Genomic DNA, 25,399 nt, shown 5'->3' on the forward strand with positions numbered 1-25,399 from the left:
TAAAATCTTTAAAAAAAAAAAAAAAGACAATAAAGACCTCTTTGTTAGGTTTTTGGGCAGTCACTTAAATTTCAATCCCTGAAAAGCTGGGGTTCTGGACATAAAGAGTACACTGAAAGAGAAATTTTGACTTCTAAGCATAGACTTCATTTTGATGTGGATTATTTCTTTGTATTCATTTACTACCAGCTTATGCATTAGGTAGTCAGTGGCTTTATCACTGTCATCCAATTTTGTGTGTTTCAGATGACTTTTATTTTTAATTCTGAACTACAGATGAACACTAAGAGTACGGATTAAACCTTCTATTTAAGAAATGATTATATAGGTTTCCTCCAGTTGTAATTTGTCCCATTTAGTATTTGACTTAAGTTTGGGTTTAATTCTTTTTCAAGTTTTGCTACCCTTCGGCATGTTTCTTGCACAAAGAACAAGTTGAGATCTTGTGATGTCTCTTTTTAGAACACCCAAGAAAAGGAGATTTACAAGTTCCCAAAGCCAAAAAAAAAAAAAAAAAAAAAAAATCGTGCCCCCAAGTCTTTCCCACCAGAAGGAAGTTGTTGCAGTCCACGCTATCTTAAAAGAACCACAGTGCAGTTCCCATGTCTGCAAGTCACCAAAACTATTACTGCAGACAGACCTTTGGGATGATACCAGTGGACCAGTTTCACAGCCACTGACTTATTTGAAATTGCTTTAAACTTAAAAATGAAAAACTACAAGAAAGATGTAGTTTAGAAAATCAGTGAGTTTATGGGCAGGTTGTACAATGTGTTGTTAGTAATCGCCAAGGATTTGGCACAAACACACCCTCGCTCGCTTTCTTCGGCTCCTGTCTTCTGCAGTTCTTCCAGCAGGTGTCACTATAATCACAGAACAAACATTCCACAGCATGGTATGTAACTTTATTTTTCTAGCATAATAATTTAAAGTATTTACACACCGCACACTCACTGTTTTACACAGATACTTATTCATATACCTATGAACCACATCTAAAGGTTTCTTTGCAAAGACTCGACACACTGGGAATTTCCAAGCATAACAAAGAGAAGAAAAGGACAAAAAAAAAATGTTCTGAGTCTTTTAAAGACAGCCATGTGGAGCATCTGTGAAAACCAGTGTTTTCTCCCAAGTTTAAAGCTCCCCCAGGAGACCTTTGAATAGCTACAGCCTATCCACATGTTGGTATAACCCGAAACTCTGTGGGCTAGGGAGGATTTAAAGAACCAAAATGTACAAGTAGTATTTTCTCTACAAGTCCTAGAAAAGAAACGGAAAAACCACCTGGTCCTTCTCTAGAGAAGCATCTGTATTTGACGGTTATCTGTGGGGACTGTAGATGTGGTACAGGGACACTGATTGTAAAGGGACAATAGCCAAATACACTGGTACACATACTAGTGATACAGAACGCTTTTAAGTGGCCTTCCCACCTCTATGATGCGGCCACACAGCCTAGTGTCTTTCCCCAACTATTAGTCGAGGTGGTGGTTTTGCTTTCCCTGAAAAGGACAAAGGTTCTATTAACCATATACACTCTAAAGCCAGATATTGTAGAAATTTCTACTGCTTTTACTTCACTTTTATACTGTTTACACAAGAATAGTGGTTATAAGTACTCTATTTTTCCTCCTTTGTTCTACTCAATTACATAACGAAGTTACTAGCTAACTCTAGCTTCTGAACCTGGCACACGGTTCCATAGGTGAACAAAAACAGCCTCAGTTCAGAGCCGATGGCAGGTAGGCTCCAATCCAGTTTTTATAAAAGGTTAACCGGTTTAGGTTTCAATTCTCTGGTGTTGCATCTTTATCAAGTAAGCAGCAGGATGCCTTTGTGATCTTCCCAGACTTGCCAAGATGATTCTGTCACACACCAGAAAACGAGAGGAGGGTTGCCACCTATAGACGAACCCACAACTCCATCCTGTGATCGGATGATGGCTCAGTTCACTAAGAAACAGAATTTCACAAAACGAAATCCTTTTTTCCTGCCAGTCGGGGCCTCTGGCAGTGAGCCTAATCAATGGGACTTGGCAAAAGGCAGAAATGACCTGGACGTCTAAAACTGAGCACAATCTGGATCCAAATTGCTGTGGTATTTAAAGTTCATTGACTTTTCCTTGCACTTAGGTGAGGTACAAATTGTATCCTTTCTCCTTGGTACCAAACATTTACCTAGATACAAGAGAAATTTACCTACCCTAGAACTCACTTCCTCATGGTGCTTGCATTTTGTTGGTGGTGCTTTCCTTTTGCAAGGGGATGCCAACAGTGAAAGGGACGAGGAAAGGAGCGACTTTATAGGAATTTTACGTGACATGAGCAACTGACAAAATAATACTCCAGATGTTACGAGGGAGAGTGTCTGATGAAAGAGAGAGAGCGCCTGGGGAGCAACATTGCTTAGTGAGAATGTCTGGATTAACCAGCACCCAATTAGTCGCATACTGGGTCAGGCCAGGAAAGCGTTCCTGTCGTCTAACACCCTGTTCATTCCATCATGCATACAGATACATCAGCGACTGTGAGGAAGACCATGGTGTGGAGGGCAAGGAAGAGCGGCAAACTTTGTGACGGGAACTGGGCCTTGATATGAAGCAAGAATCCAACAAACCCTAATCTCTGGGATCATAAGGTGAGATTAAGGTGGGTTTACTGGGGGGTAGAGACAGGGAACAGTGTGTTTCTGAGTGCCAGCAGCCAAGGACCAGAAGGCTAAGAACTTGGGCTTGCACAATTAGAAGAGCAACGTGTGATAGTTTCAACAGGGACGTGGGATGAGGGAAAGTCTGAGAGCTCCTCGGGTCTAGCAACACGCCTGGTATTTATCCGTGAAATTGCCACCTCTAGACCCTTCTGACCTATCGAAACAGCAGTTTTGTCTGGCTCAACCCCACATACGGTAAGTGCTCAGCTAAAACGATCCTAGTTTATAAAACCGTGGTAATAGTCTCCCTGCCCTCTGACAAAGTGACAGCTGTGGAGGAGGAGGGCGAGGGTGCCGTCGAGCTGCATTGTTTCACAAGAGCCCAAGCGCCTGGCGGCGGGGGACCTCGCGGTCCGTCCACCTTGAGTGAGGGCAGGAGGCCGCTAAGGACAGCCCCTGGCTCACAGGAAGGACGCAGCTGCCCCGGGGGTGGCAGATCCGTAGCCAAGGGCCAAGGCAGGATCGAGCGGCCAGGAACAGCTCCACACACCGTCCCTGGTCCTCGTCGAAGGGAGCGCTGCGTCTGGTGTCTGGGTATATGTACTATACGTACTGACCAGGTACACACATAAATATTTAATATATAAAAAATAAAGTGCTTTCTAACAGGTCCCCAGGCAGGGACGTTATAAAATATTTCACAAAACGGCAACACAAAATCAATACAATCAAAGAGCACTACATCCAACATCCATGAAGACAGTCGAACACAATATGTACACTCTGGTGGGGGCCCCCGGACACACACCCTGTCATATACATGGTATATACATATATATATATATATATACTCTCTTACTCAATATATTATGACAATATATATTTTAAAATTCTGTTATAGACAAGAAATAAAAAAAAACACAAGACGCCCCTACAAAAACACAATGAGGATCAAGCATGGGAGTCCGAGAGTGACAGCCCCGGGGCCGCCTCCGTGGGGCGCCCCCTGGCTGCCGCTGGGGAAAATGTGCCAGCGCTCGCGGCGCGGGTGCAGAGCCTCCACGTCCCCCAAGGCACTGTGCGCAGCGGCCGTGAAGTTGGTGTCCCCAGTGGTGAGCAGGTCGAAGACGCAGGACTGGAAATAGATGTCCTTCACGGGCATCCTCTCGTGGCACTGAGCACTGGCAGCCTCCAGGGTGTAGCCCGGCCAGGCCGGTGCCGGAGACGTGCGAGGCGCGCTGGGCCCCAGGATGGCAGACACCTGGCCCTGCCCGTCATCGATGCGCTCGCTCAGGGGGCAGCCGTTGACACACAGCTGCAGGTCCTGGCTTTCCTCGTAGGACATGGCCAGGGCCTCGGGCATGCGGACGGCGAGCGTCAGGTAGCGGCCCAGCTGCCGCACGAACACCGTGGTCCCGATGTAGCGGGCGTGCATCTCCACGGAGCGGCCACTCTCCCTCTCCACGATCAGCAGGCTCCTGGGGTCGCCAGCCCCGCCGCTGGTGCTGCCATCCACAAAGGCCGCCGGCAGGTCATCGGTCACAGCTTGGTACACTTTCTGCTCTGTACACTCCCGGTGAGCTTTGAAGATGATGGTTATCTGTGGGCAGGAACACATGCAAATTTAAGCAGGCGGGCAGGGACACAGCCGGTGCTCCCCTCCAGTCTGGAGCCCATCACTAACCGCAGCCCACGGGCTTGGCCTCACCAATGAAGTGTCCCTGTTAAGGAAAAAGAAAAAGTCCTCTAGGTTTAGAATAAAAATTTGCTGCAAATCTAGGGAATGTCCATCAAGAAACATTCTCTTTCCTAAAACAGAACTATGTATGCCGTTGGGGTACAGATAACTTTTACCGATAAGCTGGCGTCTTGTCTTCTTCCCCAGACAGATGAGTGGTGGTATAGCTCCGAGAGAAAAAGACTCCAAGTCCTGTAGAAACGTCGGGGCGTAATTAATAATACACCCATCGGAACTTTGATTTCTAAGAAGATTCTTCATCTACAAACATTCTTACAAACGCCGGGGAGTGAAGCAGAGTCGAGGAGGGGGCCATCCCACCCACAGCCACCAATCACATGCCTCAGCCAAGATTTCTCTAAGTCTCTTCATCAAATGTCTCACATGACTGGCTAATCCCTGCGACTGGGAAATCACTTGGCAAATACAGCTCCCAGGCACTGGCAGAGAATAAATACCCTCAACCTAGTTACAGCAAATGTTTTCCCCAAACAGCACCACAGCCCTTGAACTTCTCAAGTTTTTTTTTTTCCTCGAGCCAACTCTCAATTCTCCAAATTAAGCAGCAAAAACTGATACTACAGAAGCTTTCCTTGACTAAACCTATTTTCCTTCCTTATTTAGAACAATTAGAAGACACTGAACCTTCACCTCCAACATACTCCACATCCTCCGGTACGCGTGGTGCAAGGGAAGAGGACTATGAAGACAGACGGGGCCTTCTGGGTCACACAAGGTGGGAAGAAAGACAACATTTTGAGATTGGTGTTACTGTCAGGAACTGAAGTGATGGCTTATTTTTCTTTCTTTCTTAAAGAAAAAAAAAATTATCAGTCAAGAAGGTAGGCAGGCCACTCTACAAACTTCCCTGGAAGTTTTCCTCCTACCTCCTGCAAGGGAACTGATCCAGACAATAGACCCTTGTTACAAAGGCCAGAAAATGCCCTGCCTGTCCCCTCCCCAGCCCTCTCTACAAGTCCTCACCACCACCCTCAAGTTTGTGTCTGTAGTTTTTTTTCCTCAACCGGGCCAGCATTTACTCACACTATTTAACTCCATATGTTCCCACTGGTATTACTTGACTGGAATTTTCCAGCCATTTCATTTTACTTCAGCCAGTTTATAAAGCTAGATCTGAACCAGCTGCACGGGAGCAACTGGTTTAGTTCATATCCGTTGTTTGCAGCTTCAACTAAAAGTCAGACAATGTACCATGAAAATGCTGGGTTTTCGCCCTTCCTAATTACCCTGACCCACAATTTCATTTCACTACCAGCCGTCTCACATTTCAACACCTTCTTAACAACCCAAAGGAGGTGGACCAGAGATGACTGCAGGAAATTTGTTGTGCATCCAACCATAGGACCTTCCAGAGTGGATTTTGAGTGAGATGTCTAATGGGACTATAAAATAGATTTATTTGGTGGCTCTAAAGACAGTTTGACACGTGCTTTTTTTTTAGGGCAAGCTAGGATCCCTTAGAGGTGAAAAGATTAATTCAAGTACATTCTGCACCTGAAAGACTTGAAAGCGAACACAGATGGCTCCAATAAGGGCGAGTAAGACTTCTCATACAATCGTCCTCCTTTTCAACTGGAGCATTCACACTCAAAGACTGTCTTTCTATCCTAACAAACCTCAAATTAAAATAAATTCACATTACTTGCAAGAATTAAGTGCTTTTTTGTTCATCTTAGGAAAAAGAGACAACAGATGATTCCAAACAAGTTCCCAAACGGGCAAGCGAGGGTCGATATGAACACGAGCAGAAGAGTTCCACGTGCCTTACCAAGCCTAGTGCTTTCACGAAGCACACCAGTTCCAACCCTGGAGTCATTCCAACGCCCCCTGCATTACTGTCCTCTGCCAGGCCTGTGCCGCTAAACTAACTCCCATCCCTCTAGAAGACCAAATAACACTCCCAGCTTGACTTTGGCAGCAGGGTCTACACCGACCCAAGATCCCAGTTTGCTTAACAGATTTTTGTCCAGCTTTCTAGAAGTCATTTTCTCTCTGAGACAGTGAAGCTGGCATTTCTTTTTGTCTCTCTTCTGGGTGAAAATTCTCACGCAGAGCAAATAAATGTACAGAATTAGCCCTTGCATCAAAATACTGAGGGTGAGGATGAATCAATCTCAAACCACAGAGAGGGGTTTCCTGAGTGGTCCTCTGTAGTTGGAGTATGTAGTGAAGAGGTATCTAGGGATACAATGTAGGTACGGAAAACACTAGGCAACAGTTGTACCTGACTTAACATTCGGTAATGTTAATTTCATTCCTCATACAATTACAACTCCAGCTCTTAAAAAAGGCATTCAGCCAGGTAAGGCCAGAAATTCATTTTCAGAAAAACAGAATTTGTTCATTCTTATTAAGTCTTAAAAAAATCAAAACTTAGAATTTTTGGAAATTCTAAATGTTTTCTCTTTATGCTCTGATAGCAAAAGAGGATATTCAAAACTATATTCTAATGCTTTCAAACAGATAATTTAAAAACACCAGCCATGCTGTTTACTTTCCCCTTCTGTGAACTGATCCGTATGCTGTAATAACTCAATTTGGCACATCTATTCTAAGCCACACCATTTATTATTGATGGACGGCATTTCTGTGCATTTAAAACATCAATGCCTTTTGTTAAACCTTTCCTACCAAGTCCCTCTCAACCCCTACCTCAGACAAACTAGTTCTCCTCATTCATTTTTAATGTTTCACTCCCTGAGATCTTTACCATCCACAAGGTCTATTCGGAAGACAGAGCAGCTACAAATCAATCTTTCCACATGTGATATAAGGATTTAAAGTTCGCTGTGAAAAATCAAAGTTTAGACGCACCTGCCTCTCCTTTCCACCATGCAAAGAAAATGCATTAAAAAAGAAAACGAGGTAGCCAAGGAAGGAAAACCAAGGCACTGCTTTGCCAAGAGACAGACACAGCTTCCCTAGGCTCGACAGCTTTGCAAAGTGCTGGGCGTAGGTTTTCAAACAGCAGAATTCCCTGAAGGCTGTACGCTTAACTACTTGTGCTTCTTGTATTTTGGAAGAAACAATTATCAAGGTTTAGTCAGGCTATTTGGCGCTGCAGGTGCAGGGCCTCCCCAGGGTTGATAGGAACCTGAGGATTCACCAGAATCCTCAAATTCCAGAACTGGACTCCCAGATCAAGGGACTCTTAGCTCTTGGATTAAAATGGGCCAACAAAAGCAAGCTGAAATACTCACAGAAATTAGGCTGGAACAGAGAGAAACACAATTTTGATAAGTACCTGGTTAAAATTCTGCTTGTGGTAAAGGAAGCTAAAATTAATTCTATTTCATATAATTAGCTGACATGTCTACTGCATCAGATCCTCTGGGTGCAGTTATAGGTTGGAAAAAAAACAGGTACCTCTGGGAGGCTGAGAGAATACTGCTCACAGCCCCTTTTACTCTTACACAGGTCAGTGGCATCCAGCCTCTACAGTAAGTCCCAAAGTGTGAGCAAAAATCAACCACTCCAGTAAGGGTACATGCTTCAAAGGAAAAAATTCACATGCTCTATCGCTAGGTCTAGAACATCTCGTCTTCTGATGGTCAATTTTCTCTCATATCAGGAATAAAATAAAGATGTCTACTTTTGCCACAGCAATCAGACAAGAAAAAGGAATCATTCTAAATTGGTAACGAATAGGTACAACCCTCACTATTTGCAGATGACACTGATAAGACCTCACCAAAAACCCTATTAGAATAAATCAATCCACTAAAGTTACAGGATACAAAATTAATATACAGAGATCTGTTGCCTTTTTATACACTAAGAAGCTATTAAAGAGTAATTAAGAAAACCATCCCATTTATAATTGCACCAAAATGAATAAAATACCTAGGGATACCTTTAACTGACCAGGTGACACACCTCTACTCTGAAAACTATAAAACAATGATGAAAGAAATTTAAGACAAATAAGTAGATGTACAAATATTGAAGATATACCATGCTCATGGCCTGGAAGAATACTGTTAAAATGTCCACACTACCCAAAGCAATCTACAAATTAAACGCAATCTCCATCAAAATACCAACAGCATTTTTCACAGAACTGCAACAAATAATCCTGAAGTTTGTATGAAATCACCAAAGACCCTGGATAGCTAAAGCAATCTTAAGAAGAACAAAGCTGAAGGCATCACGATCCCTGATTTCAAGCTATAGTACAAAGGTGAAGTAATCAAAACAGTACAGTAGTGGTACAAAAACAGACACACAAATAAAGAGAACAGAACAGACAGCCCGGAAAGAAACTCATGCTTATATGGTCCATTAATCTATGACAAAAGAGAACAAGAACATACAATGGAGAAAAGAGTCTCTCCAATAAATGGTGTTGGGAAAAGTAGACCACTTTCTTACACCATAAATATAAAATCAAAATGGATTAAAGACCTAAATGTGAGACTGGAAACCATAAAACTCTTAGAAGAAAACGTAGGCAGGAATCTCTTGAATATTGGACTTAACATTTTTCTCCATATGTCTCCTCAGGCAAGGAAAATAAAAGCAAAAATAAACTACTGGGACTCCCATCAAACTAAAAAGGTTTTGCATAGTGAAGGAAACCAACAAACAAAAAGGCAATCTACTGAATGGGAGAAGATATTTGCAAATGATGTACCTGGTAATAGAATTATTTTCAAAAGATATAAAAGACACCAAAATAAATCCAATTTAAAATGGGCAGAGGAAAGTTTTTAAAAATACAGATTCAAAAGGGGTACGTGCACCCCGATGTTTACAGCAGCATTATCAACAACAGCCAAACTATAGAACTAGCCCAAGTGTCCATCGACCAATGAATGGATAAAGACGATGTGCTATGTATGTATACATTGGATTATTACTCAGCCAACAAAAAGAATGAAATCTTGCCATCTGCAGCAATGTGGATGGAGCTGGAATGTGTAATGCTAAGCAAAATCAGTCAGTCAGAGGAAGACAAATATCCTATGATTTCACTCATCCGTGGAATTTAAGAAAAACAGATGAACGTCTGGGAAGGGGGAGAAAAGAGAAGAGGCAAACCCTAAGAGACTCTTAACATTAGGGGACCTGAATGAGGGTTGAGGGAGGGAGGTGGGGGTGGGGGATGGGTTAAATGGGTGATGGGTATTAAGGGCACTTGTGATGAGCACTGGGTATTATATGTAAGTGACGAATCACTGAATTCTACTCCTTAAACCAGTATTACACTCTATGTTAACTAACTAGAATTTAAATAAGAATTGGAAGAAAAAAAATGGGCAGAGGACCTGAATAAGCATTTTTCCAGAGAAGACCTACAGATGGCCAACAGACACGTGAAAAGATGTTCAATATCACTAATCATCTGGTAAATGCAAATGAAAAGCACAATGAGAGATTACCTCACACCAGTCAGAATGGCTAGTATCAAAAAGACAAGAAATAACAAGTACTGGTGAGGATGTAGAGAAAAGGAAACCCTGGTGCACTGCTGGTGGGAATGTGAACTGGTGCAGCCACTTTCCAGAGCCGCTGTGGAAAACAGCATGGAAGTTCCTCAAAAAATTAAAAATAGAAATATCATACAACCCAGTAATTCCAGTGCTGAGTCTTTATCCAAAGAAAATAAAAATTAATTTGAAGAGATACATGCATCCCTACGTTTATTGCAGCATTATTTACAATCAACAAAATATGGAAGCAACCTAAGTGTCTATTGAAAGTAGAATGGATAAAGATGTGTGTACACACACACACACAAGGTGTTGCCATTTGCAAGAACATGGATGGATGTAGAAGGTGTTGGACTAAGTGAAGTAAGTCAGAGAGAGACACCATATGATTTCACTTGTATGTGGAATCTAGACAAACAAACAAACTCAAAATACAGAGGCCAAACTGGTGGCTGGGGGATGGGGGCCGGGGGGTGGGAGGATGGGGGAAAGAGATAAAGGGGATTAAGAGGTACAAACTTCCAGTTATAAAGTAACTCCTGGAGATGAAAAGTACAACAAAGGGGATATAGTCAGTAAGACTGTAATAACATTGTAGGGTTACAGATAGTGACTACACTTGACTGTGGTGAGCATTTTATAACATATGCAATTGTTGAATCACTATGTTGTACACCTGAAACTAATATAACACTGACAGAGGATACTTGAAAAACAAAACAAAACAAAACCGTATTTATATATACAGTATTTAGGGCAAAGGCTGAGATGGTTACTAACTGAAGTATAATTTTACAATTACGACATAACCTATACATCAAGTATCCACCTACAGGAAGGCTGAACTTCAGACCTAGAAAAGTGTATTTTGTTAGACGCTAACAGAAAGATAGTACATGTACTAAAGGGAAGGCAGCAGATGAAAAATCTTACCCTAGACTCCTCTTAGGGCTGGAATGAGCGCTTAAGGGCCTGATACTTTCAAAAGAGGTCTCAAAATAGGTTTCTCTACCCTCAGAATCTCTTTGCACAAAGCTCTGTTCTAGGAGCACTTCCAGGATTCCAGAGAAATGGAATGGATCAGCTTTATTTAGTCTTCAGTGTTGCCCCAGGTAATACATGCAGGAACAAGGGCTGCCTTGGCTGCTGGAGGGCTTCTTGGCAACAGACAGAGAAAGAAGAAACCAAAGCAGAGGCGAAGGACACCCACGGCTGAGGCTCCTAGGGTGGTCCAGAGGAGAAGCATGAAGCTCAGTGGCTGGAAAGAATATGCAAGAGTGAAAGGGAAGCAGGCCCCGGATGATACATGAAAGAGGCACAAAAATGTCGACTTCCAAAGAGTAATTTCTGTAGACAGAAGACAAGAAAGGCTGGAAGTATAAATAGGCTCCGAGACAGTGAAACTTGCCAGCTTCCTTGTACAGACCAGAGCCATGCTGCGCTGGGCATGCGGAGGAAAGTCCTCGAGTCCTCGAGTCTTAGCCACTCAGAGGACTCAACATGGTACATGTCTGTTTGCTCTGTTCAGACTTCGCATTATAAGGAGGCCAGCACGTGTAGGGACTCACGATGCTTCTAGATGGGAAGTTAGGTATGTGTGGACAGTATTACAGGCCTCAGCTGCCACTAGGCTTCTGACCAGAGGCCAGAAGTATTTTGAAAGGTGAGAGCCAGGGCTGGAGGCAGTAACTCTAGGGGCCGGGATCTGCCCTAACAGGTCTTGCCTTCAGGGATCCCCTGTGGGGGAGGGGGCAGGGCCACAGATCCTGAGGCCCTAGAGCAGGACCTCTGGCAAACAGCTCTAGGCCTTGGTTCAGCATAGCTGTTGCCCGAAGCAATGGGGATTAGGAAATCACAACCTCCGATCACTTTAAATCACCTCTCAAAACTGAAAAAAGTAAAAGGGCTTGAAGGTCTTTACAGTACACTCACACCCTACCACTTCTAGGTTCAATTTCAAGTTCCCAGGGCTATTAAAAAAAAAAAAAAAGCCCATTCAGGAAAGAGGAGGTTAGAGGCAACAACCCTCTATTTCAAGCCAGTTAACTGAAATGCTACAAAACAATATCCTCGGTCTTCATCGGCCTGAGGCAGCGAGAGAGGAAGAGAGCAGGAGCACACAAGCGCAGAGGGCAACGCATGGATGCACTCTCACACGCCTTTCGGTGTAGACATTAAACCCGGACCCCCTATATTTCAGGAGCCGATGCAGAGCAGGGGAGAATTTAGTGTTTAAATGTTGTCCTATCAATCTACCCACAGTACACAGACTGTTCTAACACTCAAACAACCCCACCAGAATTGGCCAAACATTCTTTTGGCTTCCACTCTCAAAATAACCAGCTAACTTGGACACAAAGAACTCCTCTCGCCACAGACCCAGTTTCGCCGAAAGCTCTTCCTACAAGCAACAGTGCCGTGTTTTCACAGTTCAAGTCTGTACCTTAGATGCGTGTTGCTATTCTTGTTATCACTGTCAAGTTGAGCAGTTTAAAAAGTTCTTCCGTTACCCCACCCACGAGAACACAAAATTCAAAACAGTGGAAGAGCAAGTTCTACTGCAGTGCGAACAAATCTGGACAGAATGGGGAAGGTAGATTCTGCATTGTTCACTACTGTAGGTAACTTCCTGGGGCCACATGCCGCGCTGGCAGAAACTGTTTGGTTAGCATTAACTGAAGCCAACAGAAAAGTACCAACCATCCAATGTTTCCTTCTCGCCCCTTCCTCTCAGAATGTTAACTCAAAGAAAATTTAACAGGGCAGAGACAGACACTGGGAAACGTGACAGTAAAAGAAGCTGTAACGCTCAGCTGTGCATCAGACTTGGCCTGTGCCGCTCGGTTCAACCATGCAGGAGCCTGGCTCTGTTTTAAAGAGGCCCCCCCCCGCCGGCAGGCGCCGTGATGGAAACCTGCCTGGCTTGGGCAGGAGATGGGTTATGTTCATTTACAAATGCGGGATATTCTCAAAGTCTCCTCCTCCTTCTAAACCACAGCTGGGACAGAGGGAGTGGCACAGTGAAGGATGATTCAAAATACAGGACTTAGGAGATATGCGGATATAAACTTTACACAATTTTAGATGGTTTCTACTAACATCTTTAAGTCTCTTCATTCTAGAGAATTAAGATGGTACAAGACTCATTACCCAGGGTATTTAAATGCACACGGACAATACGATGATGTAGCCTGTACAGAAAGTACAGCATAGCGGCGTCTGGGTGGTTCAGCTGGTTAAGCATCTGCCTGAGGCTCGGCTCAGGTCACGGTCCCAGGGTCCTGGGATCGAGCTCCACGTTGGGCTCCTTGCTCAGTAGGGGGTCTGCTCTCTCTCTGCCCCTGCACCCCGCTCATGCACGCACGCTCACTGCCCCCCCCTCAAATAAATAAATAAAATCTTAAAAAAAAAAAAAAAGTACAGCATGAACAATAACCAAGGTAGGCCCATTTATCTTACAAAATGATCTTTCATGCTTCGGGATATACCATACAGGCAAATAATTTCTCCTCCATTTTCTGCCCGCCCCCCAATTACTTGGAAATCCTTTTACCTCCACAGAAAATTTGCTGAACCTGTATGAAACAAAGTTAGGTAGTTCCTGAGCCTAAAATCTTATACCCAATACAAACATGGAGATGGAAAAGGATAAAATAAGAACATTACCACCTAGATTTATAGCTGACTTCTGCTCTTCTAAAAACTATTCTTTACTGTTTCAATATTGTTTCTACAATAAGTAAATTCAGGGAGGAGAAGGTCATTGATGACATGCTTTCATGGTTTTTAAAAATGAGATAGGACCCAGAAAAATGAATTTAAGAATTGGAGACTCTGACAGTCAAATTCTAGAAAGCTTTTGGTATTAAAGACCAACAACCTTTTAAAAGTGGCAGCCAGGGTTCCAGACCCTGCTGGAAATAAGGAAATCTAGGTGTAAGCCAGGGTTCTAGACCCTATGGGAATAAGGAGATCCAGGCGTAAGTGAGGGGCCACCATGACTGTGGTAGGTGGAAAGGGAGACCATGCCAAATCCCAGGAGTAAAAACAGTGACCTGTGACAGCGACCAGGTGGAGAGATAATGCCCAGGGTACATCAGCCCATCTCTCTGGCCCCTTCTTGACCCCTGTGACAACTTGCTAAGTAGAAACACCTGAACCAGCTTACAAATGTTCTAGAAACACCTAGAACCAGCCTACCAATGTTCTAGAAAGAAACCTCGAATGGCTAGTTTTACACACAAGCCCCACAATGCTCCACCGACTGCTGCAGGTTTGTTATGTGCTTAGATTGAGACAGAGACTGAAATCACCTCTGCATCTCCCTCACCGCCCCCCCACCCCCAAAGGAGGCCATATGATGTGTGACAGTGCTGCGTTAATCATACGTTTTTATCAGAGAAATGATTACACTGAGCAGGAAGCTACAACTGCAAACTTCTTCCCCATCTGTTCCCCAATATGCCTCAATCAGTATTTTTTTTGGTAACCATTTTTGCAAAAAATGAGGACCAAGACAAGGAACAATTATAAAGAGATGGCAAGAATTTCCTGCGTAACAGGTAATCCCAACAAAAGAAAGAGCAATTTTAGCCTTTAAAAATTAGTTACAATATATCTGCCAGAAAGTTTGTGATCTCTGGAAAGAAAGGGCTCTATATTCTCAAAGAAAATGTCACTGTCCCCTCCTAACAATGCAACATGCAAGAACAGTGTCCATATATTCAAAATACAATCCTGCCGTCAAAGTACGAGGCATCTTCTTGAGTCGATAAAAATAAGAATGATCACCATTGTGTAGCTCAGATGATCTCCACAAAGATACTAAAAACATAATAGGGGGGCGCCTGGGTGGTTCAGTTGGTTAAGCGACTGCCTTCGGCTCAGGTCATGATCCTGGAGTCCCGGGATCGAGTCCCACGTCGGGCTTCCTGCTCAGCAGGGAGTCTGCTTCTCCCTCTGACCCTCCTCCCTCTCATGCTCTCTGTCTCTCATTCTCTCTCTCAAATAAATAAATAAAATCTTTAAAAAACAAACAAACAAATAAAAACATAATAGGGGACAAAAACTTGGCCACAAAGAAAATGCGCTAGGCCTGGGGTCCAAAGAGGGTGGTTTCTCCAACCTTGATCCAGAGATTGCTTAAAATGACAGTGAACAATCTTTGAAATGCAGGCACGTCAGGCTTTGCTTTTGTAACCAACAGAGAAAGGGTCCAGAATACTGGTTTACCTGCCCATGTACTATATGGAATAACATCTACATGCAAAGGGGCATCAGAAGAGAGGAGAGGACCCAAGTCAGGTTCTAGGACCCCATAAGGGAGTACGATGTATCACGAGGAAACACCTTGGGTTACACAGTTTGAAGGAGACAGAAAGCAAGAATGAACCGAACAATCTAAAGTCTTCCTACATCTCTAGTATCATCAACCAGACCAAGTTTTCAGGCATTTCCCAGAAAGTAGCTGGAATCTGGATTTTAGGGATAATTACGGACTTCAAAAAATAGGTAACTGCTGGGCCTGCCCTCTTCCCATGCTTTGGAGAGGCGCTGGTGCTCCTGCCCATGGGATTACCAGGAGCTGGAAGCCCAGAGCCATAGCAGGAGCGCGCAAGGCACGTCAGAGCGCTCACCCACCTGGCCTGCAGTCACCTGGCTTGGGCAAGACAAACAACACACCTCTTTCCCAAATGCAAACACTTTAAGGTAAACCACCTTTTCTCACTGAAGGAGGAAGCATGGAAAATTCTGTAGCCGATCTATAAAGGAACCTGCTGTCAACCCCCATCTCCTCTCCTACTCATAATTTTGTTTTACTGAGATTGAAGGACAGGATGACAAAGCTGGAGTGATGAAAAAGGACATGATTACGTTAAAACAAATAGAAAAATAAACCAAAGGTATCCAAAGTACTTGTAAAAAAAATAAGTTTAAAAAGTATTCCCATTGTTTAGGTGTACAATAAATGCATTCCTGAAATTTTTTGGAAAAGGAATCACTTTAAATGTACCCGAGAGACTGGCAATCTTAATACAGGCTGCTAGGAATATATGAATATATCTGTAAAGTACAGAATCTTCCCAGAAAGTTCACTCCAGAATCACTTTCTGTAATCATGGCATATAAGTCCACTTAAAGAGAAATACACAGATACACAGAGTGAAGTCAAGAGGAGATGAAGGGGCTGGCAAAAAGAATGTGCAAGAGGTGGTACAGAAGATAATTATCTGCACAGGTGATCTAGCCTATTTACCTGAGGCCCAGGGGAGCTAGGTACACGTGTCCTCTTTGGAACCTAAATAGTTTCCTCCTCCCCTAAAAACAAAACCTGCTTCTCTTTCCTATTTAGCCAACTCTGCCAGTTCTAAGCTTGTCCCTCTCATCTCTCTTCTCCAGGGCCTGCAGGCCTGAAGCTGCTGCTCACAACCAAAGGTGGGGAAGATGGCCCAGAGCTGGTATGGATCTCAGCTGAGGCATGGAGGTGTGCCAGAAAGCCCCGCAGCCCCTGGGGTGGAAATAAAAAGCTAGCCCTGGCCTCCCCTTTAGGAACACACCTACCTGGCGAAGTAGCAACCGCACAAGACTCCTCTGAAGAGAGGGAGCCAAACAGGCTGGTGGAGAGCCTAACAGCACGAGTGGCCTTGAGGAAGCATACCTGTATGCACTGTGACCAACTGGAAAACCACACTAAGTTCCCCAGGGAAGGGGGGACAGAAAGCAGACGGGCGGGAGCTAAGGCCACACTGCTGAGTGCTGCAGGTCTAGCTGCCCTGAACTCACTGCTTGCTATGTGGACAAAGGAAAAGGCTTAGCTGAGAAATGGCCCCTTGAATACAGACGACTTCACTTTCTTTCATTCCGTTTAGATTCCCGCCCCCCCCCCCTTTTGTCTTTTTGTGATGAGAGAAAGGTACTCAGGGGCAGCTAGCGATCACAAAGAGGACCTTGAAGAGGGCTCACTCAAGAAGCCACGTTCCCAGGACTGAGGAACTGTCTTAAGGACCTCACTGCTCCTGCCAACCAGGACCAGTGATTTAGTTCGGCGCTGAAGGTAGTGAAATGAATGAGTGCTCTCAGACAATTTTAGCAGCACAGTTGGCCAACCTCTACCACAGCACTGGTCAGCTTTTCAATCTAGTGACACTGAGCACATGGGTCATTAAAAATCCTTGGCCTCAAGTACGATACAGTATCTGCCGAGTGCGATGCTAAGTTACCAAGTAGCTGGTCTATGTATGTGTTTGAGGGCTCAGTCAAGCGGAGGCTCATACAAAAAAAATCTTCTCAAAGATTTTTTTAAAAAGTACTGCAGTACACTTAAAAATTCTAAACAATGAAAAAATGATGGTAATAAAAATAAAAATGCTCTGAGGCAAAAGTACATATGAAATAAGTTCCCAAAAGATCTGATTTTTTTTCTTTTTTTTTTATAAGGTTTCATTTTGGCCCTGGGTAGGTAAAAGGAAATTACGCTGCAAAATTTTAGGCCTTTAGTTGTGTTTCACCAGCATAGGTCATACCAGCACTGAGATAAGTCTTCAGCAGTAACCTTCCAGATGCTTTTGGGAGCTTTGGAGAGAGTTGCAAAAAAAAAAAAAAAGGACAAAAACCTCACAACTACCAGAGGTCATGAAGCCAGAGAGTCATCTGCTCCTGAACAGCGTGGTCACCAGATGTGGGAACTACTTTCCAACAGTGCGCTTCAAGACCGAGTATTCTCACTGTCTGCTGGAATTTAAGTCAGAGGACAACTTGCCTCCCATATCCGTTTTGCAAAGGGTGAAACTTTTGATCCTTATCAAACTTGCAAGGGAGGGGCGGAAACAAAGCTGTACTTCTTACTCATTTGCTAAAAACGATGAATGATGATAGACCTGATCACAACCGAGATGGACTGACCTAAAGTATTTCAGTGTCAATTGTTCCATTCATATAATATCTTTACTCAAAAGGTAACTGGTGGTCCCCAAATAATTCCACCATGATCAGTAAAAAGTACAGAATTTTGAAAAGCTGATTAATAAGCAGAAGTGACACGTGACTGGATGGAAGGCATGGAAAATTAAATTTGGGGCTTGTGAAAAGAACCAATATTTTCCCATGCACAAAGCACCTGCTTATCTCCAAAGTACTGCTGACAGCCATCCAAGCCCTCAGTTATCTACACCGTCAATTATGACTTTCTCCATTCCCAGTGGAACTGCCTTCTTGAATTTTCAGTCTCACGTTTTCCCGAAGACTATTCCCAGGTTTTATGCCCTAGGACACTGCAGTAATGATGGATTTTTGGCCATGGTTTGTTTTGTAACTTCATAATTGTGTAACTTTCTACCATAACTTAGAGCCAACACATATTTTAATATACAGATAGGAAAAATTATTTAAATACTTATAAAAACCAGAGGAGGGAAGGTTTATTTGAGATGTAGGATTTGGAAAGGCAAGCCTGGGCTTTTATTGGGAGTTGAAGTGTAAACATTTTTGAGTTCCCCTAAGATGTCTGGACTAATGTAACAGACTTCTTTGTTCAGAGCAATGACTTCTAATCTTAGATTTGTGACACCCCCGGGGTGTCTCCAGATATCTCTGGAGGCGCTGTAAAATTACCTCCTCAAAATGCCAAGTAAAATAATTTAAATTCGCTTAAAAAATAGGCCACACATGTTTGGAAGCAAGGGAGAGTGTCTTGGAATCAAAAGAACATCATAAATATTACAAAAGCTTGATCCTTTTCAATTACATTTTAGTCTAAAGCAACTGATGAATAAAGGAAATGGAGCAAGATGAGACAGTCTGTGTGATTTTTGTGATTAGGGGAGACTGGGAAAGAGCTAGTTACTTGGGACAGTCTTTTTTCTGACCTCTACATTTACTTACCAATGCCTGAATTAGCACTCACTGGCAAACGGGAACCTCGTTCCTAGCCCTTCACCTACTTGCACTGACATCGGTGCCTTAAAGTTGGTTTAAGTGATCTCTATTAAGTATGTGTTTCTTTAAAACAACAAACAAACAAGAACACAGACAGGCGGGCAGCTAGGCAGGGTAAGTTTAACTTAATTTTGTCAGTTTTCCCCTCAGCGTCTTCATTCAGTTGTTATCCTGAGATTACATACATCACTGCTCTACAATATCCAATTCTAAAATGGCTTAGTCACAACAAGGTTAAGAATGAAAACACAATTGTGGGTTTGCAACTAGGAAGCTGGCTTATAGCCATTATATTTTACTACAGTTTCCAAATTTCCAATAAATTACGTTTCCTGATGGGCTATTGCCCCAGGTTTCAGAACTTTCTTTACTCCGAACACTCACTTGAGTTATCCGAAAAATCGGAATATCGATTTAGAAATCAAAGTGACAAGAGTCACCCTCAAAAAAGACATCACAGATTAAAAAAAAAAAGCATACATAAGTATACATTTTTCCATTAAACGGGCCTGTCTTTTCATAAAACCTCAGCTTGTGTTTTAATTTTTCATATCACTGCTTAAACTTAGACCCACATTTTACATAAGCCCTAGGATTCCAGTGAGAAATTCTTTACTAAATAATTTTCATTTACTCCTCCATTCACCTTGTTAATTGCTTGTCAAGAACAAGAAAAAGTTCCTTTTAAACTAGGTCTTTTGTAGCATACTTCAAAAATCATCTGAAGAAAAAAAAATTGCCTGAAGAATCCAACAGTTCTCAGTCAGAAGGAAAAAAGTGTACTTGCCTTATTTGTAGCGGTAGCACTGGATCCAGGGACCACAGGCACATTCGTCACTTGAACCGAAAGATAGTTATTATCTATGAGCGGCCAGGCTCCTTCCACTTTGCACGTCTGAAAGTGATCCTTGAAAGTTCTCAGGTGAGGATCTCCGAACAAGCCACAAAAAAGGTAACTGGGAGGGTTCAGATCCCCGCCCCTGTGTTCTCTGGCTCCTGCGTGGCTGTGATAGTTACAAGGGTCGTGGGTCACTTCAGGGTTGGTCGAGGATGTGGGTCCATCCTTAGAACAGTTCCTCTGGCTCATGAGGTCACTGATCCCCAACACAGCAGAATGGTACACCAGGTTCCCACGGCAGGCTTTCGAAGTCCGCTGGGTGCAGCCAGCATAAGCGCGCAGGGCCTTGCAAAACTCCGAGTCAAAGCCGTCGACGGCAGAGTTCAGGTGTGAAGTCAGAGACACAAAGTCCGTGGTGCACTTCTGGATTCGACACTGGGCCGGCTGCTGGCAGTCACCTGTGAGCAAGAAGAGAAGACCCAACGTTTTCTGAATGCTCCGTAACTGCCTGAGGCACCATGAGAAAAGGACATTCCCCTTTGGGAACTGTTTGTTCGATTTCACATCCTCGATTTTCAGAAGGCCTTCAGAAATAGGGTTGCATTGGGCGCCTGGGTGGCTCAGATGGTTAAGTGTCTGCCTTCGGCTCAGGTCATGATCCCAGGGTCCTGGGATCGAGTCCCGCATCGGGCTCCCTGCTCCTTGGGAGCCTGCTTCTCCCTCTGCCTCTCTCTCTCTGTCTCTAATGAATAAATAAATAAAATCTTTAAAAAAAAAAAAAAGAAATAGGGTTGCATTGTGCTTCTGTGTCTCTCACAAATTAAGCCACTGGGAGAAAAACTGCCCGCAATTAGTTACCTTAAAACTTGAAATCATGAGCCGCTGTGAGTGCACATGAGTCTAGCCCAGTATTCTTATGTTAAAATTACCGGGGAATGGCTAAATGGATATCTTATCAACTTTGCTATTGTTTAGATTCTGAGAAAGATTCCTTTGCTCAACTCCAAGGCCAAGCCAAAGATGTGAACTTTGTTTTGATTTTGAAAAGGGCGTTAAGTCATTTGCTTTGGAAAGCATGGGGTCGATGCAGAAAACCGCGATTAAGGTTCCACACCTTAGGTAGGGACACCTAAATTACAGCATGGTTAGCTAAAACACCTTTACCTGATTCTGGTACAGCTACAGGATAATAAAAAATCCAGGTGCTAAGTTATTCTGCATTTCTTTAGGGGTGTTTATTAACTGTATATAAATTGACAATCTCCTGGATGCTACAAAATGTAACTGTTCTCTTAAAAAAATAAAGTGACTCATTTATTTGATCAAGCTGTGTATTTACTTCTCCCTTAATATCCACTACCACTGGATCCCAGATCCCAAGCAGCCCATCAGGAAAGGTACAATGAATCAAAAAAGGACCCCAAATTGAAATCATGCTACACGGACAGAGGATTCCACTGACTGTTTTATCAGAAAGAGAACCGGGGAACTACAGCACACAGAATTCTTAGAGTATATACAAATGACTTTGTTCCTTAAGTCGACAGTTCAGATACACCTAATGATTTAAGCAAAGCTAAAATGAATTAAAAAAAAAAACAACTATTACTGCCTCACTTTTTAAAGTCAATTTTCAAATGATGTTTTGCCACTAGCTTCTCATATAAAAAAATTAAGGGGTGCCTGGGTGGCTCAGTTGGTTGAGCACCCAACTCTTGATTTGGGCTCAGGTCATGGTCTCATCATCTTGGGATTGAGCCCCATGCTGGGCTCAGTGTGGAGTCTGCTAGTCCCTCTTCCTCTGCTCCTCCTGCACAACCCCCCCCCCCCCCGCTGGCCCCCGCATGTGCAGTCTCTCTCTCAAATAAAAAAATAAATAAAATCTTTTTTTTTTTAATTAAAAACCTCTCAAAGCATAAAAAGATGCAAGAATGGCCAATACTAGGTCAGTTGTGTGTGCCAATCAGTTTTATATTCTGGTCCATAAAGTGGGAATGCTGGAATTACTGAAAAAGAAAATACTTTTCCTAATCATCCACCTCAGGTTTTATAGAAACTTACTTTAACACATACTTTGTGTTATTTAAACATTCTTTTTAGGTCTCTACACTGGAGAAAGTTTCAAAACTTTCAAGTCTTAGATTCCTCAGCTGAGAAATGAGGAGGTTGTTTCTGTGATCTTTTCCAGGCATAAAAGATTTTATAATTCCTATTCTAGGTGAGGAGGGAAAAAAAATCAGAGTATTATTAAATACATAATTATTTTAAGATGTGGACATAAACTTCAGAATAATATCAAGATTTAGGACTTCATCTGAAGAAGACTTAAAACTTTAGAAAAATACTTTAATCTTTTCAGTATTAAAATGCTTTTAAACCTTAATGGAATAACCCGTAATCTCTGTTTCTGGCTTGAGTTCAGCAGAAAAGACTGGAGGATGACAACCTCTCAAGCCACCTCCCCCACTATTTTTACATTTCAAAGACCAAGAAGAGAAAAATGTAGTCTAGATTGGGTACTCTAACCTGGGGGGAGGAATACATACACACACACCCGCACACCCACACACCACACACACACACATACACACACACACTCTCTCTCAACGTTTTGGGGCTATGGACTTAGAGCTATCACTAAATCACACTTAAAAAAAAAATAATCACAAAAACACCTTCATGTGTTTGGCCTACCTCACGTTGGCTCATTCTAGAGTTGACAAAAGCAGCTCCTATATTTACAGAATTCCTCTCTCCAAATTAGATCAAGTCATTTTCAACTGTTTGACTCAAAAAACCAAAAGCCAACCAACAACCTCAAAGGCATTAAAGCCATTTTACAGATGGGAAAAATCAAGACAAAGGGCTACTAAAGGCCTTGTTGTGGCTGGATCATAAATAGCTAGAACGAAGCCCAGGATAAAGTGCCTTTCTTCAAATCTCCTTTTCCTTCCTCAGCTCAAATCTCTAAATTCCTGATTCTCACAACAATAGCTGATAGCTTAAAAGAAGACTTCACTATTGTATCAATTATTTTTTTCTTTTTAAATGAAATTCACAGCAAGCAGAAAGCAAGGAAATGAAAACTGGGCCAAGATCAGTCAGTAATGAACACCTCCTAGACTACGAATAAATGACAGCACAAGAACTTTCCGCTGAACCTGCAATGCCTATTTGTTCTTTTTATGGTCTATAAAATCTATCCGAGCATACATTTACTTATAATTATTTTAAATAGTCATAAAATATGCAAAGTAAGAAGAGCATGAGATGCAGAAGAGAATCAGAATATAGATTCCCACCTCCTTTTTCCTTGTCCTCACCCCGCCCTTTTTCCTAGCAGGCAGGTGCTGATTCTTTTGATAAATGTCACATCAAAAAGAACTCCTTGGGTTCTTTTGTGTGGGATGAGGTTTCTAACAGCCTTTTCAAAGAGAGACGATGGGAAAAGAGGAAGGCTAACTAGAGAGTGCATCTGGGTCAGCAGTTTCAGCCCCATCACAGGCTCCTGTATAATGACTAATTTGCAGCATACAGAATACACCCAGAAATATCCAGGCTTCATGAATTTATAATGACAGTGCACACTTTGCCTGTTACAGGCGGTAAAGTAAGCTTCCTGTCAAGATGCCAAGACAATGTAGAGCAGAAACAATCTCAAGGATGTAGCCAACAAAGCCATGAAGAGTATGAGTAAGCAAGTAACTCCCATATTGCATCTCCATTCAGGAATTGTACAGGTTTGCTTGGCGGGGGGGAGTATGAAAGGACTTTTTTCATTTCCTAGGGCAGAAAACAAAATCTGCAGTTACAGATGTCTCCATTTTTCAAGTCAGATGATCCACGATTGGTGTGATAGTGTTTTCATTCCAGTTAATGAAAGTGCTAAAGGATTTGTGGGTCTACAGCCTTCGTTAATGATTCAAAGACCTCACCATTCAAGACCATTTCCTTGATGCCAGGACTGCATGTGTGAATTTGCAGCACAATCACCAGTTTATAATAAAAGAAATAAGATATGCTGAAGCTGAATTAAGTGAAATGCAGGGCCATATGGGGTGCTGAGGCAAATTATATGGATCCAGGCATAAAACATATGGTAGCCCATCTGCAAAGAGCACTACGCTAGGCTCTGAGGAGAAACAATCCTTGCATTTCAATAGCAACACTCTTCAAAGAAATCTTTCAAAAGGAGCCCTTTTTTTCTGTAACCAAATTAATCATTCCACCCCAACAAGCTGTTCACAGATATCACTCACCATGGAAACTCTAGGTAGAATCCAATGGTGACTTTAGTGAAGACACAGGAAGATATGGAGAAGAGTTTCACATCCCAAGTTCTTGAAATAAGGCACCTTACATTAAACATTAAAACAACTTTTTCATAACTGGCCAGAAAAGAAATCTTCAAGGACCACATTCCAATCTTGTCTTAGTACCCTCTGACAACGAAGGGAAACAATATCCAAGCAGTCATGAGGGGCACACAGTCCTACCTAATACTTCAATTTCCCTTTCAAGAAACATACACTTTGACATTGTGAAGACAAATTCTTCACACAAAACACTCCTGAATGTATCTTTTGACACATCATTAAAAATTTCCATGTGACCATAAGCAGGTTGCCATTACTTTCTAAGATTCTAAAGTCACTCATTTAAAGCCTTAATACTGTAAAACTTAATGTTACACCCTGTTTCCCCAAGTGAGCGTTAAAACGCAGCTGTTCCATCACAATGCAAAGTTACGAAAAGTAAATTAAGTCTCCTCAAATGCCACATTTTTTCCCCATTACTTAAAAACCTCCCACATTTTTAGCAAGGCTGGTATGACTTAATAAATAAATACTACTCCACACAGGAGGGTGGCATTACAGTTCAGGATTCTCCAGATCAGAGAGCGTTGAGACTGCTGTCATAAAATACAGGACAAAAAAGGTCTCTAAGAAAAATTTATCTAATGCTCTAGCTGTTCTCAAATAAGAGTTTATCTTTCAATCTGGCATTAAATAAATTCTTTAGACAAACTCCTAGACGTGGTACTTACTTAGAAAGACCGTCCTAGAAATTCTCCCCTCCCCGCGCTTTGAGATGCAACTGACATAGATCATTGTATTAATGCAACTTATTTCACAAGAAAAATAAGTATCACCTGCTAGAAGGCTCATCTGCAGGCCTACTTCGCTAAGAACAGATAACTCACTCCTGCTTCCATAGAGGAAGCGCCGGCCTCCAGAAAGCCTTGTGAGATCTGTCAACCCCTCCTGGAACCCGCAAACACGCGGCGAGCCACAAAGCACTGGTTTCTCCAAAGAGGGTGACAAGCTGAATTAAAAGCAGCTTTCGCAAATACGAAAGAAATCCCTGTTTAAAGACGTTTAAGTTACTTCGAGATTAACCCCCAGGTTTTCAAATTCCGGTGAAAATCTTTACATCTGGGGCGATTTCTTCCCCTCATCGCCACCCCCAACTCCAGAGAAGCAGCACAAGGCTCCTTGTCTCCCCTCGAAGGGGGCGGCGGCGGCGGAAACCTGATCCCAGCCTGACTTTCAGAAAACACCAATGCAGTGAGCAATAAAGCACCCGGAACATTTGTCTCGGGGGCGCAGGCCCCGTCGCCCCCACCCTCTAAATCTTTGATAAGCGGCTGCCGGGAAGGAGATTTATCAACGGTCCCAGCCGAAGGCGGGGAAACTGGAGTGGGGCGGAGGAAGGAGTAAGAGGGAGGGGAAGAGGCCGCTCCACTGCGCCGTGGGCGCGCCGCACCACCCGCGGGTGTGTTCC

General features: G+C 42.9%; 1 protein-coding gene across 2 annotated transcripts in view; it reads right to left on the reverse strand.

Annotated features, from left to right (window-relative positions):
* Nucleotides 1-883: 883 nt before the first annotated feature.
* RGMB (repulsive guidance molecule BMP co-receptor b) overlaps nucleotides 884-25,399 on the reverse strand; it is a 29,766-nt gene continuing 5,250 nt past the window's right edge. For both annotated transcript variants that reach the window (XM_006727791.3, XM_081826511.1), the window contains 2 exons: nucleotides 19,565-20,073; nucleotides 884-4,252 (listed from right to left, as the gene is read on the reverse strand). In XM_006727791.3, the coding sequence (XP_006727854.2) occupies nucleotides 3,584-4,252; nucleotides 19,565-20,073 (1,178 nt within the window). In that variant the 3' untranslated portion in view covers nucleotides 884-3,583. The remainder of the gene's footprint in view (nucleotides 4,253-19,564; nucleotides 20,074-25,399) is intronic.

The sequence above is a fragment of the Leptonychotes weddellii genome, chromosome 7, assembly GCF_054177405.1.
Source record: "Leptonychotes weddellii isolate Sample4059 chromosome 7, ASM5417740v2, whole genome shotgun sequence".
In the NCBI taxonomy this organism is placed as follows: Eukaryota; Metazoa; Chordata; class Mammalia; order Carnivora; family Phocidae; genus Leptonychotes; species Leptonychotes weddellii.